The sequence below is a fragment of the Sitodiplosis mosellana genome, unplaced genomic scaffold (genome assembly GCF_009176505.1).
Source record: "Sitodiplosis mosellana isolate CC-2019 unplaced genomic scaffold, AAFC_SMos_1.0 Smas_scaffold_6162, whole genome shotgun sequence".
NCBI classification, from domain to species: Eukaryota; Metazoa; Arthropoda; class Insecta; order Diptera; family Cecidomyiidae; genus Sitodiplosis; species Sitodiplosis mosellana.
Genome location: NW_022601403.1, coordinates 2,203,010 through 2,219,212, shown reverse-complemented (window position 1 = coordinate 2,219,212; position 16,203 = coordinate 2,203,010). Strand labels below are relative to the sequence as shown.

At 37.6% G+C, this 16,203-nt stretch overlaps 4 protein-coding genes across 5 annotated transcripts; 2 read left to right on the top strand and 2 right to left on the bottom strand.

Annotated features, from left to right (window-relative positions):
* Positions 1-143: 143 nt before the first annotated feature.
* Positions 144-1,370, top strand: LOC129574443 (zinc finger protein with KRAB and SCAN domains 8-like). Its single transcript, XM_055456495.1, has one exon. It carries the CDS (start codon positions 144-146, stop codon positions 1,368-1,370), a length of 1,227 nt encoding a protein of 408 aa, XP_055312470.1.
* A 525-nt stretch (positions 1,371-1,895) lies between these two features.
* LOC129574442 (zinc finger protein 1-like) lies at positions 1,896-3,179 on the bottom strand. The gene is made up of 3 exons (XM_055456494.1): positions 2,422-3,179; positions 2,022-2,338; positions 1,896-1,975 (listed from the first exon to the last, which is right to left on the bottom strand). Exons 1-3 carry the CDS (start codon positions 3,177-3,179, stop codon positions 1,896-1,898), a joined length of 1,155 nt encoding a protein of 384 aa, XP_055312469.1.
* Positions 3,180-11,250: 8,071 nt separating this feature from the next.
* Positions 11,251-12,491, top strand: LOC129574441 (uncharacterized). The gene is made up of 3 exons (XM_055456493.1): positions 11,251-11,299; positions 11,577-12,121; positions 12,442-12,491. The coding sequence occupies exons 2-3, from the start codon at positions 11,590-11,592 to the stop codon at positions 12,489-12,491; spliced, it is 582 nt and encodes a 193-aa protein (XP_055312468.1). The 5' UTR covers positions 11,251-11,299; positions 11,577-11,589.
* A 1,144-nt stretch (positions 12,492-13,635) lies between these two features.
* Positions 13,636-14,882, bottom strand: LOC129574319 (uncharacterized). Of its 2 annotated transcripts, none has more exons than XM_055456150.1 (2): positions 14,797-14,882; positions 13,636-14,427 (listed from the first exon to the last, which is right to left on the bottom strand). In XM_055456150.1, exon 2 carries the CDS (start codon positions 14,412-14,414, stop codon positions 13,806-13,808), a length of 609 nt encoding a protein of 202 aa, XP_055312125.1. In that variant the 5' UTR covers positions 14,415-14,427; positions 14,797-14,882; the 3' UTR covers positions 13,636-13,805. The 2 variants fall into 2 exon arrangements, with proteins under 2 accessions (XP_055312125.1, XP_055312126.1); XM_055456151.1 differs by lacking the exon at positions 14,797-14,882 and adding an exon at positions 14,569-14,649.
* Positions 14,883-16,203: the final 1,321 nt, after the last annotated feature.

The following is a 16,203-nucleotide window of genomic DNA, read 5'->3' as shown; positions in this document are numbered from 1 at the left end:
CGTACATTTTGTCATAACATTGACATTAAATTTTCCCTTGCAATTGTATTCTTCAGCAAACATACTCTAAATAAGAAATCTCCGGCCATATTTCATTCATATTTTTCTTTCATTTGTTCGACAGATTTTTGGCATTGGTGGATATGGATCCGGGCGAAGGTACCTCAGATGGTCGTGTAAAGCATAAACCAAACAACATCGAAGTGGAAATCAAACAAGAGCAAAACATCAAGGAAGAACCATCGGATGGCAATGAATTTGCTTTGGTGACACGTTTGAATGATGGATTTGGAGCAGATACAACAACTGCGACATCATACATCGAATTGATGGAAGATTCTGAATCGGATTTTGATCTCGACATTGATTTGAATGATGTGAAAGGGGAAGTGAAGTGTGAAGGAGAGAAAGCAAAACAAAGAAAAGATTCTTCAGCAAATTCGGGCTCGAATGGTAATGAGCCAAATGCCCATGTTGGTGAACCAATGGTCGAACCGAACATCAGTCGCATGAGACTCAATTCTAGAAGCGCAGGGAAGAGAAGCGATGGATCAAAAAAGCAGAACAAACAGAAGATTCCAAGGAATAAGGCGGCGAAGAAACGAACGGAGCACAAGTGTCATGTTTGCGGTTATGTTACATCACAGAAATGGCGTCTCATCAGACACATTCGTATTCACACAGGCGAAAGGCCATACAAATGTGATGAATGTTCCAAAAGTTTCACACAAAAAACTGACTTGATTCGGCACAAGATAATCCACAGCGGAGAAAAGCAATTCGAATGTTCCGTTTGTTTCAAATCATTTGCACTGAAACACCATTTGAATGTTCACTTGCGAACTCACACCTATCATCTTTCACATTCATGTTTGCAATGTGGTCAACGGTTTGCCGAAGAAAAGGCCAGACGATCTCATGAAAAGCGTTGCGATCAACGTCGATATGAATGTTATCTCTGCGACTACAAAGATCTCCACAAAAACAATCTGAAACGGCACATGCAAGCAAAACACACCGGTGAACACCAATTTCAATGTGAAATATGCGGAAAGAAATGCATCCATAGAGGTGATCTCAATCAACATTTGGCCACCCATCGCGATCAATTCCCATTTCGATGCAGCAAGTTTCGCCGGGCATGCGCAAGAGAAAAGGATAAAACAGCACATGAAAAGATCTGCGGCCATCGTCAGCATCAATGTTACATTTGCAAAGTTTTCAAACAGTACACAGGCCATTTACGAATTCACATGCGTGTCCATCACACAGGACACAAGCCTTTCCATTGCAAGAAGTGTGCCAAGTGTTTCATTCGAAAGGACGGAGCCGAAAAGCACATGAGACGTATTCACCGTTTGAAAAAGTAATGCTTCGGACGATAGCATCTGTTCAATTCCTTTTGAATTAACTCTTTCTTTTCCTTCTAATAATTGAATTTTTTCATTTCATCTGTTGATTCGAATTTTGATAAGCCAATTACTTTGTTCTTCCAATAAGGTGATTCAATAAAGATCTAAAATGTAATTTATTTTGTGCTATAGCACACAATAATTCTATAGAATATTTTGCATTCACTTTGGTATTTGCCTTTTAATTGAGTTCATTCTAACTCTCCAGATGTAAGTACAAGAACAAAAGCTCACTTGTTTGCTTGAATCGGTATAAATTGCGTACGAGACGAAACTCGAGCCTCTTAAAAAGCAATCATTTCTTATCAAATTTAATTTTTAAAAAATCATTTTTTCGTATTTTGTTACAATGTATCCCGTATATAATGAAAGAAATTGCCATCGTTATAATCGTGCAGATTATTTCGATCGCTGATTGCCCACTTCATAATTATAATCCAAAATGAAAAACTATCAATTTTGATCGGAGTTATGGGAAAGGATTCAATTTGCAAACATCAAAATATAGAAGATTCCTTCAGAATAGCGATGCGATCGCTTTTGAATTTCATCGAGGTCAAGTACTGGAAACGTTGCTTTTGTATGAAAAACGTGCTTTGCACCACTTACACTGGAACGGCTTCTCTCCCGTGTGATGCGCTAGCATGTGTCTTCGTAGATTGGCTGTTTGTAGCTTGAAAACTTTGCAAATGCAACATTGATACTGACGACGGCCGCTGACATTTTCATGTGCTACTTTATCCTCTTCCATTGCGAATGCCAGGCGACACTTGATACATCCGAATGGGAATCGATCGCGATGGGAAGCCAAATGTTGATTGAAGCGATCTTTACGGATGAATTTCTTTCCACATATTTTACATTGGAATCGATGTTCGCCGGTTGTTTTGCTTGTATGTGCCGTTTCAGATTGTTTTTGTGGAAATCTTTGAATTCGCAGAGATAACATTCGTATCGACGATGTTTGCATCGCTTTTCATGCGATTGTTTGGCCTCCTCACCGTCAAACCGCTGACCACATTTCAGACAAGAATGAGGAAGCTCATCAGCGTGAGTTCGAAAGTGACCATTTAAATTGTTTTTTTGTGCAAATGATTTGAAACAAACAGAGCATTCGAATCGCTTTTCTCCGCTATGGACTTTCTTGTGCTGATTCAAATTACATTTGAATGTGAAGCTTTTTGAACATTGATCGCATTTGTATGGCCTGTCGCCTGTGTGACTACGAATGTGTGCATTGAGATGACTTTTATGCGATGTAACATAACCACACACATGACACTTGTGCACCGTTCGTTTCTTTGCCGCCTTATTCCTTGGAATCTTACGTCTATCCTGTTTTCTTGATCCATCACGCCTTTTTCCGGCGTTTGAATTGAGTCCTTTTCGACTGACTTTTGGCTCGATCACTGGCTCATCATTTTGATCGCCTTGGGCATTCGCTTCATTTCCCTTCGAGTCTGAATCAAATGAAGAATCTTTTCCTTTATCTGGCTTCTTTCCTTCACACTTCACTTCCTCTTTTACACCATTCAAATCAAATTCAAGATCGATATCCGATTCGAACTTGTCCACCAATCCAATGTTCAATGTCCCAGTCGTTGCATCTGTTCCAAATCCTTCACTCAAACGTGTTACCCAGCCGAATTCACTGCCATCCGCCGGTTCTTCCTTGATGTTTGGCTCTTGTTTGATTTCCACATCGATGTTGTTTGGTTCACGTTTTACACGACCATCCGAAGCACCTTCACCTGGATCCATATCCATATCCATAACCAATGCTAGCCTGTCGAACAATCAAAAAAAAAAATCTGATGAAGAAATGAAATTTGTCAGATCAGACCTTTCCATTGGTAGAACTGAATGTGCATTTGAAAAATAACAAAACAACTGAAATTGAGACTGAAAAACACAGAGCTGTCGTCTCACTAAGATTCACTACTGATAAAAATGTCAAGCAAAATGGTGTGGCTGTGTTATTCATTCACAAAACATTGCGAAAGAAATCAGAACAAATGCTGACAAATAGTGTAATTCAATAGGAAAGGAATTCCGCTGGAAGAATATTTCCAATGAGCAATGAGTAAATGTTTGTGCAACAAAGAAGGAGCTTTAAATTCTGCTACAATATATTGGATGATGCTATCATTTTGGAAACAATGAAATTCACTGACTCTATTGAATATAAAACTCTGCACGAAAAAGAATCAATTTCTAATGAAACTTCAATGAATGACATTTTTTCGAAAAATCCTGAATTTAAAATGGCAAAAATGTATTTCGGGCACTTACTTTATATTTTTTTCGTCGATGAAAACTAGTACGTGTTGTTATGTGTTCCTCCTCTAAATGACCGCCGTAAAGTGGTTGAGTAGCATTGAGTGCTGCGTATGTCGTTTGAAGGAGGCGTGATCGAACGCTGTTTGTATAGGTGAGCCTGTGCTTTTTACTACGAAGGTGACAGCTTCGAAAGCCAATTCATTCGCTTCGTTCCAAATGTTCAACTGTCATTCCGACTGGAATTCAAGTTTGCAATCTATATTTCGAAACAAAGTTCGCCATCAGATGAATTTTCGACAATTCCAAAAAGATTTCTACCAAATTGAACAATTATTTAGGAAAAATTGTTTGATTTGGAGCCGTTTTTCATTTATTTTATTATTTTTGCCAGTGAATGTGTCCGAATTGAATTCCACATGAATGTTGCCAACTATAAAACGTGCAATGGAATCGTATTGGAATGAAATAAGCAAGAGCCTAATGTCCTTGTAACGCACACATGCACACAACGAAATATCAAGCCATACTAAGTTGACGTTCAGCTCCGGTGTCGATTCGTGTGCATTAGAAAAGAATTCCTCTTATTGTTAGTCATTTGTAGGAGAAATAAATAAGCGGACATTTTTCTTCACGTTTTGCACGAACAGTCGGACACACGATATTTGTAAGTATTCAGAAAATTTAAACGTAAATGCAATGAATTTAGAACGAATCGAGTGGATTTGTTCATTGTTTCAATTTGTGCAACGCGACTTGTGCCATAGACACTGTTCGTGACTTTTTGCATTGACCTGCGCCGTGTCAGAATTATTCTTTTTTCGCTGACATGAAAAAATAAAATCCTTCGCAAATGAATTCGACAGCAATGATATTCTCAATCAAAAAATCCGACAGTTCAAAGGGTGAGCAAAATGCATACCGGGCAACGCAGCCAACTTCACGTTGGTTACTACTGAAACCCATTGAAGTATGATTGTGATTGAAAAACAAACAAACTAATGTTAACCAAATGAAAAGTAGTTCCAACAAAAATTGGAAAAAAATATTTCCTGAAAGAGTAGGGGAGGGGGCGTTGCTGCAGGTTGAGAAACGTTACTTTTTTCACTATACGTGATGATACCGCCATCGCAATAGCTGTCAAAGTCTTAGTTTAATGCATGATCACTTTTGAGGATTGTTTCGACAGAACTGGCATTTGTTTTGATACACTTCCAATTCGACTGTGATTTTTTGTGCGAAATTTTTTTTTTCTGGTTTTTGCCAAGTGTTATAAATTCTCTATTTAGCATAGAAAAAGGAGTCGGATAAGCGTTATTTTATAGTATTTTCATTTCTCTTTATGATTCAATATGAATTATGTGTATTTTGTGGTGTTGAAAAAAAGTTGTGAGTCTCGGAAAAAAAGTCTACAAAACTGCAGGTTGAGAATAGGTAAATTTTAGCAAATTATGCATAAAAACGATTTAAGTATTGATTTCGTTTGTAAATCATCACTGAATCATCGTTGAAGTGCATATAAGTCATTTTAGTGTTTTTTTTCCTGGAAATTTATTAAGTTTTATTTCGAAAACGAACATACCGACTCGAAAAAGGAAGATCGATTTTGGTGCTTACTAAGAGTATCTTTTAAACACAGTCGAATGACTGTGGTTTTTGTTTTGCCGGAACGGTGGAATTTATTTCACAAAACAGACGACAAATCTGGATTGGTGTATTTACTCGAATGCAAGGATTGTTCTGCCGTTTACATAGGAGAAACCATCCAAAAATTCGGAACGAGAAAATCACAGCACAAGTGCGATTGCAATAAACCTGTCACGAAATATTCATCTGCACTGGCGAAACATGCGAAGAATAATGGCCATTATTTTAAATTTGATGAGGGAAAAATACTCAAACGAGAGAACAATAAAACCAAACTTCAAATTCAAGAGGTCAATCAAATCATCAAATTTGAATTGAATGCATGCAACGATAAGACTGACAAAAAAGACTACACCAACGCATATGTTAATCTAATTAAGAATGCAAAACAGGTTTTTCTTCCTTTTTCATTCCATTTATATTGATCATGTTGATAGGTTTAGGATTGAATAGGTTTTTCGTGCAATATGATTCCGTTCAATGAACGTTTTTGGCTAGTCACAGCGATATGTCAAACCTTTACTTTGACACTTCACATAGTTTGTTATGATTGAGAATTAGAATCAAAGTGTGAGTCTTTTTGACTCTGGTAAATATTTATTTTTACACAAAAAAACCAAACTATATTTTTTAGAAAGATTGTAACAAATTATTTCGTTTTTAGATCCTGAAGATGGCTTTCAGAAAGCCGAAATATATCGATCAATGAAATAACAAAATTTGTTGCATTTTAATTCGGAACGAAGGAGGCGATACAAGCACAACACACACACTGTGTGTATTTGAAGTATCTTTTAACATCCAAATTTATTGTTAATGCATTATATAACGATAAAATCCTCATAACATTGGAAATATATCGCATTTATATCATTTATTCGCATGTATTATGCTATTTTTCTCAACTTGCAGCAAAAAAAATTTTTTCGCCATTATCAGCACCTTCAGAAAATTGACCATAAATTTTGTTTTTGAAAAGCATATGTTTCTTTGGAAAAATTATAGCTCTGGACATTATCTATCCAACGGTACCATACACTTTTGTAAATGTTAACTCCTGACAAAGTTATGACCAAATTATAAAGTGGTAGCCAACCTGCAGCAAAGTCCCCTACCTTTTCTACTTATATTTAGCCAAATTTTTAAAAAATCGTAGGTTTTGTTTCGCTACAACAGTGTTCTAAAATGTATTCTTTTCAATAACTTCTACTTCCATTCTGATCAAAAAGCAAAGTTTTGTAGCGAAACAAAACCAACGATTTTTTTAAAATTTGGCTAAATATAAGTAGAAAAGGTACTCTTTCAGGAAATAAGTTTTCTAATTTTTGTTGAAACTACTTTTCATTTGGTTTTAGTTAACTTTAATTGGTTTTTTTTTTCAATCAGAATGTGGCAGTGAAAAGATCTCATTTCTTTATCGTGTTTTCTTTGATTCTCGACAGATTGGCATCGGTTATAGATATGGATCCAGGCGAAGGTACTTCGGATGGTCGTGTAAAACGTAAAGCAAACAACATCGAAGTGGAAATCAAACAAGAGCCAGACATCAAGGAAGAACCGTCGGATCGCAATGAACTTGGTTTGGTGATACGTTCGAATGAAAGATTTGGAGCAGGTGTGACATTGAACATTGGATTGGTGAACGAGTCGGAATCGGAATCTGATCTCGACTTCGATTTGAATGATGTTAAAGAAGAGGTGAAGTGTGAAGAAAAGAAGCCAGATAAAGGAAAAGATTTATCAGCAGATTCGGGCTCGAATGGAAATGTACCGAATGCTCGTGACGGTCAAAATGGTCGATCAATGGTCGGACTAAATGTCAATCGCACAAGACTCAGTTCAAATATAAAGGGAAAGAATCGCGATGGTTCACGGAAACAGACCAAACGAACGATTCAAAGGAATAAGGCGACGAAAAAACGAACGGAGCACAAGTGTCATGTCTGCGGTTATGTTACATCGCATAAAGGGAATTTCGCCAAACACATTCGTATTCACACAGGCGACAAGCCGTACAAATGCGAAAAATGTTCGAAAAGCTTCGCACAAAAAAGTGACTTGATTCGGCATAAGAAAATCCACAGCGGAGAAAAACAATTTGAATGTTTGGTTTGTTCCAAATCATTTGCACAGAAAAACAATTTGAATGTTCACTTGCGAACTCACCCTGATGATCTTCCGCATTCTTGTTTGAAATGTGGTCAACGATTTGCTAGCGATGAGGCCAGACAATCCCATGAAAAGCGTTGCAATCAACGTCGATATGAATGTTATCTCTGCGACTACAAAGATTTTGACAAAGTCAATCTTAAACGGCACATGCAAGCAAAACACACCGGCGAACATCAATTTCAATGTGAAATATGCGGAAAGAAAATCATCCATAAAGGTGATCTCAATCAACATTCGGCCACTCATCGCGATCAATTCCCATTTCGGTGCATCAAGTGTCGCCGTGCATTCGCAATGGAAGAGGATAAAACAGCACATGAAAATGTCTGCGGCCGTCGTCAGTATCAATGTTACATTTGCAAAGTTTTCAAGCTACAAACAACCAATCTACGAAATCACATGCGGGTGCATCACACGGGAGAGAAGCCGTTCCATTGCAAGTGGTGTGCCAAGTGTTTCATTCAAAAGCACGATGCCGAAAAACATATGAAACGTATCCACCGTTCCAAAAAATGATGCTATAAGAGATCCAACTGCTCAATTTTTTCAAATAAACTCTTTATTTTCCTTCTTGGAAATGGTACTTTTACTTCATTTATTGATTGGAGTTTTGAAAAGCCAATACCTTTGTTCTTTCAATAGACTGATTCAATAAAGATCCATAATGTAATTCGTTCTGTACATGATTATTATGTATTCGCTCTTGCAGTTGACTTTTAATTGAGTTCATTCCAACTCTCCAGATGTATTGTGTCTTACGCTGGTTTCCAATTCAAAGATTTATTCAATTCAATGTTTTTCTTCTTTAACCCTCTAATGCATACAACCGCCTCTAGACGGGCAACATTTGAACGCCTGTAGAACGTAAACCAAAAAGAAGCTTTTTTTCGTCAATGTTCTCTCTTTATTTTTGTCTTTGGCAATATTTGTCTATGTAGTGTGATTGTAAAGTTATAAACAAAAATGTGTGCAAAAACAAAAATTTGACAAAATAAATATTCGAACTCGAAATTAGACACATTTTTGACACTTTTAAACAATGGATTTGATTGTTCTATGATTTATGTCAATCGCATTTTCTGACTAAACCATGAGGAATCCAGGATTATGATTTTTTTTCTAAATTATCTATGGTCAAAAATCAACCAAGTACCAGTACTCCCAGTCCTGAGAAAAATTAATGCATTAGAGGGTTAATATGATAAAAAAATAAAAAAAACTCTATTTGTTTTGAATTAAATTCATTTTATTTCGGAATATTTTCATCCAAGTTAGAATTGGTCACGAAATGAAGGCAGTCAATTGGTTTTTGTTATTTTTCCCAGGCAATTGTTCTGGTTCAAATATATAGATGACCGCAGAATACTATCGAACATCCTTATTTCGATGAAAGATGACGTCTTTTCATATGGTTGTTGGCGTTGCTTTTGTGCGAAAAACGTGCTTTGCACCACTTGCAATGGAACGGTTTTTCTCCTGTGTGATGCGCTCGCATGTGAACTCGTAGATTGGTTGTTTTCGACTTGAAAAATGTGAAAACTTTGCAAATGTAACATTGATACTGACGACGGCCGCAGATCTTTTCATGTGCTGCTTTATTCTCTTCTCTTGTGAACGCCAGGCGACACTTGCTGCATTCGAATGGGTATTGATTGCGATGAGTGGCCAAATGTTGATTGAGATCACCTCTATGGATGAATTTCTTCCCGCATATTTCACATTGAAATTGGTGTTCGCCGGTGTGTTTTGCTTGCATGTGGCTTTTCAGGTTGCCTTTGGCAAAACATTTGTATTCGCAGAGATAACATTCGTATCGACGATGTTTGCAGCGTTTTTCATGCGATTGATTGGCCTCATCGCTGGAAAATCGTTGGCCACATTTCAGACAAGAGTAAGGAAGCTCATCAGGGTGAGTTCGCAAGTGAACATTCAAATTGTTTTTCTGTGCAAATGACTTGGAACAAAGAGAGCATTCGAATGGTTTTTCTCCGCTGTGGATATTCTCGTGCCGAATCAAGTCGCTTTTATGTGCAAATTTTTTCGAACAATCGTTGCATTTGTATGGCTTGTCGCCTTTGTGAATACGAATGTGTGTGGCGAAATTCCATTTATGCGATGTAACATAACCGCAAACATGACACTTGTGCTGCTTCCGTTTCTTTGCCGCCTTATTCCTCGGAATCTTCCGTTTATTCTGCTTTCTTGACCCATCACGTTTTTTTCCTTTGCCACTTGAATTGAGTCTCTTGCAATTCACTGGCTCATCACCTTGATCGTCACAAGAATTTGAATCATTTCCATTCAAACCCGAATCTGCTGAAAAATCTTCTACTTCTTCTGGTTTCCCTTCTTCGAATTTCACTTCTTCTTTCACATCATTCAAATTAAAGTCCAGAATGAAATCCTCTCTGGACTCGTCCATCAATTCAACGTTGGATGTCGTATTCGCTGCCAATCCTTCATTTGAACGCGTAACCAAACCAAATTTACAGCCATCCGCCGATTCTTCCTTGATGGTCTTTCCGTCTGGCTCTTGTTTTATTCCCATTTCGACGTTGTTTGCTTTACGCCTAACACGACCATCCGAAGTACCTTCGCCTGGATCCATATCCATAACCAATGCAAGCCTGTCGAACAATCAAAAAAAATCTGATGAAGAAATGAAATTTGTCAGATAAGAAGATTTTTCCATTGGTAGAACTGAATGTGCATTTGAAATATAAAAGCAACTGAAATTGAGACTGAAAAACTCAGAGCTGTCGTCTCACTAAGATGCACTGCTGATTAAATTGTCAAGCAAAATGGTGTGACTGTGTTATTCGTTGACAAAACGTTGCGAAAGAAATCAAAACAAATGCTGGCAAATACTATAAATCAATTGGAAAGAAATTCCGCTAGAGAAATATTTCCAATGAGCATGTAAATGTTTGTGCAACAAAGAAGGAACTTTGAATTCTCCTACAAAATATTGGATGATGCTATCATTTTGGAAACAATGAAATTCACTAACTCTATTGAACATGAATCTATGGACGGAGGTGAATCAGTTTCCAATGAAACTTCAATGAATGACATTTTTATCGAAAATCCTGAATTTAAAATAGCAAACATATATTCCGGGCACTTACTTTATGTTTTTTTCGTCGATGAAAACTAGTACGTGTTGTTATGTGTTCCTCCTCTAAATGACCGCCGTAAAGTGGTTGTGTAGCATTTCGTGCTGTGTATGTCATTTGAGTTTGGCGTGATCGAACGCTGTTTGTATAGGTGAGCCTGTGCTTTTTACTACGAAGGTGACAGCTTCGGAAGCCAATTCATTCGCTTCGTTTCAAATGTTCAACTGTCATTCCGACTGGAATTCAAGTTTGCAATCTATATTTCGAAACAAAGTTCGCCATCAGATGAATTTTCGACAATTCCAAAAAGATTTCTACCAAATTGAACAATTGATTAGAAAAAAATGTTTGATTTGGAGCCGTTTTTCATTTATTTTATTATTTTTGCCAGTGAATGTGTCCGAATTGAATTCCACATGAATGTTGCCAACTTAAAAACGTGCAATGGAATCGTATTGGAATGAAATAAGCAAGAGCCTAATGTCAACCATATTCATTGTAACGCAGACATACACACAACGAAATATCAGGCCATACTAAGTTGACGTTCAACTCCGGTGTTGATTCCGTGTGCATTGGAAAAGAATTCCTCTTATTGTTAGTCATTTGAAGGAGAAATAAATAAGCGGACATTTTTCTTCACGTTTTGCACGAACAGTCGGACACACGATATTTGTAAGTATTCAGAAAATTCGAACGTAAATGCCACGAATTTAAAACGAATCGGGTGCATTTGTTCAATGTTTCCATTTGTGCAACGCGACTTGTGACATAGACACTGTTCGTGCCTTTTTTGCATTGACCTGCGCCGTGTCAGAATTTTTTTTTTTTCGCTCACATGAAAAAATAAAAGCTTCCGCAAAATTCTACAGCAATAGTGTTCTCAATCAAAAAAATCTGACAGTTCAAAAGATCTCATTCCTTAATCATATTTTCTGCGATTGTTTGACAGATTGGCATTGGTTATGGATATAGATCCGGGCGAAGGTACTTCGGATGGTCGTGTAAAGCGTAAAGCAAACAACATCGAAGTCGAAATCAAACAAGAGCCAGACATTAAGGAGGAACCATCGGATGGCAATGAATTTGGTTTGGTCACACGTTCAAATGAAAGATTTGGAGTAGGTGTAGCGACTGTCACATTGAACATTGAATGGGTGGACGAGTCTGAATCGGATTTTGATTTTGAGTCTGATTTAAATGGTGTGAAAGAGGAGGTGATGTGCAAAGAAACGAAGTCTGGAGAAAATTCATCAACAAATTCGGGCTCGAATGGAAATGAACCAAATGCGCATGGAGGTCAAGGTGATGGGCCAATGGTCCCAAACGTCAATCGCACGAGACTCAATTCAAACGTAAATGGAAAGAAGGATAGTTCAAGAAAGCAGAACCAACGGAAGATTCCGAGGAATAAGGCGGCAAAGAAACGAACGGAGAACAAGTGTCATGTGTGTGGTTATGTTACATCGCGAAAAGCGGATCTCACAAGACACATTCGTATTCACACAGGCGACAAGCCGAACAAATGCGAAGAATGTTCAAAAAGATTCACACAAAAAGGCACCTTGGTTCGGCACAAGATCATCCACAGCGGAGAAAAACAATTCGAATGTTTGGTTTGTTCCAAATCATTTGCACGGAAACAACATTTGAATGTTCACTTGCGAACTCACTTTGATGAGCTTCCTCATTCTTGTTTGAATTGTGGCCAACGATTCGCCCAAGAAGAGGCCAAACAATCGCATGAAAAGCGATGCAAACATCGTCGATACGAATGTTATCTCTGCGGATACGAATGTTTTGCCAAATACGATCAGAACCGCCACATGCACGCAAAACACATCGGCGACCGTCAATTCCAATGTGAAATATGCGGAAAGAAGTTCATCCACAAAGGTCATCTCAATCAACATTTAGCTACCCATCGCGATCAATTCCCATTTCGGTGCATCAAGTGTCGTCGAGGATTAGCAAAAGGAGAGGATAAAGTAGCACACGAGAAGATTTGCGCTCGTCGTCAGTATCAATGTTACATTTGCAAAGTTTTCAAGTCGAAAACAACCAATCTACGAAATCACATGCGGATGCATCACACGGGAGAGAAGCCGTTCCATTGCAAGTGGTGTGCCAAGTGTTTCATTCAAAAGCACGATGCCGAAAAACATATGAAACGTATCCACCGTTCCAAAAAATGATGCTATGGGCAATACTATCTGCTCAATTTTTTGAATAAACTCTTTATTTTTCTAGCTATATTTTTACTTCATTCATTTATTAGAGTTCTGAAAAGCCAATACCTTTGTTCAATCAATAGACTGATTCAATAAAGATCCATAAAATAATGATTATTTTGTATTCGCTCTTGCACTTGAATTTTAATTGAGTTTATTCCAACTGTCCAGATGTATTGTGTCTCACGCTTGTTTCCAATCCAAAGATTTCAAAGATTCTATGTATTTTTCTTTAACATGATAAAAAAAATCTATTAGTTTTGAATTAAATTCATTTTATTTTGGAATATTTTCATCAAAGTTAGAATTGGTCATGAAATGAAGGCAGTCAATTGGTGTTTGTTATTTTTCCCAGGCAATTGTTCTGGTTCAAATAGATAGATGATCGCAGAATACTACAAAACCTCCTTATTTCATCAAACGATGACGCCGTTTCATATGGGCGTTGGCGTTGCCTTTGTGTAAAAAACGCGCTTTGCACCACTTGCAATGGAACGGATTTTCACCCGTGTGATGCGCTCGCATGTGATATCGTAGATTGGTTTTTTTCGACTTGAAAACATCGCAAATGTGACATTGATACTGACGACGGCCACAGATCTTCTCATGTGCTGTTTTATCCTCTTCTTTTGTGAACCCTCGATGACACTTGATGCAACGAAATGGGAATTGATCGCGATGGGTGGCCAAATGTTGATTGAGATCACCTCTATGGATGCATTTCTTTCCGCATATTTCACATTGGAAGCGATGTTCGCCGGTGTGTTTTGCTTGCATGTGGCGGTTCTGATCGTATTTGGCAAAACATTCGTATCCGCAGAGATAACATTCGTATCGACGATGTTTGCAGCGTTTTTCATGTGATTGTCTGGCCTCACCGCTGGAAAATCGTTGACCACATTTCAAACAAGAATAAGGAAGATCATCGGCATGAGTTCGCAAGTGAACATTCAAATAGTTTTTCTGTGCAAATGATTTGAAACAAACAGAGCATTCGAATTGCTTGTCGCCAGTGTGAATACGAATATGTGTGGCGAAATTCCCTTTATGCGATGTAACATAACCGCAAACTTTTGCTCCGTTCGTTTCTTCGCCACCTTATTCCTCGGTATCTTCCGTTTGTTTTGCTTTTTTGATCCGTCGCGCTTTTTCCCTTTGCCACTTGGGTTGAGTCTCGTGCGACTGGCGTTTGATTGGACCATTGGCTCATCACCTTGATCGCCACGAACATTTGGATCATTTCCATTTGACACCGAATTTGGTGAAGAATCTTTTCCTTTACTTGGCTTCTCTCCTTTGCACTTCACCTCCTCTTTCACACCATTCAAATAAAATGCAGGATCAAAATCCGATTTGGATTCGTCCACCAATCCGATGTTCAATGTCGCAGCTGTTGTATCTGCTCCAAGTCCTTCGCTCAAACGTGTGGTCAAACCAAGTTCACTGCCATTTGATGGTTCTTCCTTAATGTCTGGCTCTTGTTTTATTTCCACTTTGATATTGTTTGTTCTACGCTTTACACGACCATCCGAAGTACCTTCGCCTGGATCCATATCCATAACCAATGCCAATCTGTCAAACAACCGAAGAAAATATGAAGAAAAAATGAGATTTGACAGTTCGGAATTTCTTTTCATTAGTAGAACTGAATGTGCATTAGAAATATAAAAACAACTGAAATTCAGACTGAAAAACACACAGTTGTCGTCTCACTAAAATGCACTGCTTATTGAAATGTCAAGCAAAATGGTGTGCAAAATATTTCCAATCAGCATGTAAATGTTTGTGCAACAAAAATGGAACTTCGACTCTATTGAACGTGAAACTGTGTTCGAAAGTGAATCAATTTCTAATGACAATTCAATCAATATTTGACTGAAGACTTTTTTTAATCGAAAACCCCTGATTTGAAAATAGCAAACATATATTTCGGGCACTAACTTTATGTTTTTTTCGTCGATGGGAACTAGTATGTGTTGTTATGTGTTTCTGCTTTGAATGGCCGACACAAAGTGGTTGCGTAGCATTGAGTGTTGTGTACATCGATTGAGTGTGGCGTGATCAAACGCTGTTTGAGTATAGGTGAGCCTGTGTTACTTACTAAGAAGGTGACAGCTTCCAATTCGATTTAATTCGCTTCATTCCAAATGTTCAACTGTCATTCCGACTGGAATTCAAGTGTTCAATCCACATTTCGAAACGGAGTTCGCCATCAGAAAGATTTTTAAAAATTCCAAATAGAATTTTTTTTTACTAAATAGTCTTATTCATTCATGATTAATAAATTATTAAATTGTTCGATTCGGAGCTATTTTCATTATTTCGATTTTTATCTGAATATTTCTAGATTAAATTCCCAAAAAACTGTTGCAAAATTGAAATGGATCAATGATGGAATGAAATGGCAAAGAAAATTGATTTCATTCAGTGAAGGCATACTCTCTCACACACACGCACAATTAAAAATCACGCTACTCTCATTGGACATTCTGCCTGGCTCATAAGGTGTTCGTTCTTGCAACAGAAGTTTGGGTAAAGACAGCGTAGCATTGCTTATGCAATTGTGTAGATTTATGACAAATTGACAAAGACATCGACAAAATATTATGATATGAAACCTAAATAGGGATAAAATGAAGTCCAGGAATAAGCAACGAAGAGCAGAATGGGAAATTGAGAGGGGAAGTAAGAGTAAGAGTGAAAGAGACAGAGAGGGAAATAATCCAAAATACTTAAAAAGAGTGAAAATGCATCGAAAGAAATAAAACTGAGAGAGAGAGTGAGAAAGATATTGCTATTCTGTAGTGTGCAAGTCATAGGTACTAAATGCAATGAACGCACAAGAACAGAAAGAGACGACCAAGAAAATACACATCAAATTGAAAGAGATAGAAATTGTATATGTGCGTTTAACTCCAATGACTCCTCTGTCCACTACCAATTGATTGAATTAATCACTAATCAGCGAGCGTTCTGCAACAATTTGTTCGCGCAAAGTGTCGATGTATTGACATCCGCAGCCGTCGGTTCATTCTGCAAAAAAAGCATCATTCGTTCGATGCATTGTTGTGTGTTTGACATGCGTTTAAAAAGTCATCGAACGTATAATTAATTTGATATTGACATTCCATTTCTAGTCAAATGCACATAACAGGATGTGCTCACCCTCTACAACGGTCTTTTTTTAGTTCGAAAATTAATTGAAATAATTGAAAATCTGATTAAAGTGTTGATAATCACACTGAAATAACCCCGTTTTTTGCATTTTCTTGCATTAAAGTTCAGCTCACATTCCAACAGTGAACTTTTGCTGATGAGTTTCTGACGCGGAAGTCAATTTTAACAAGA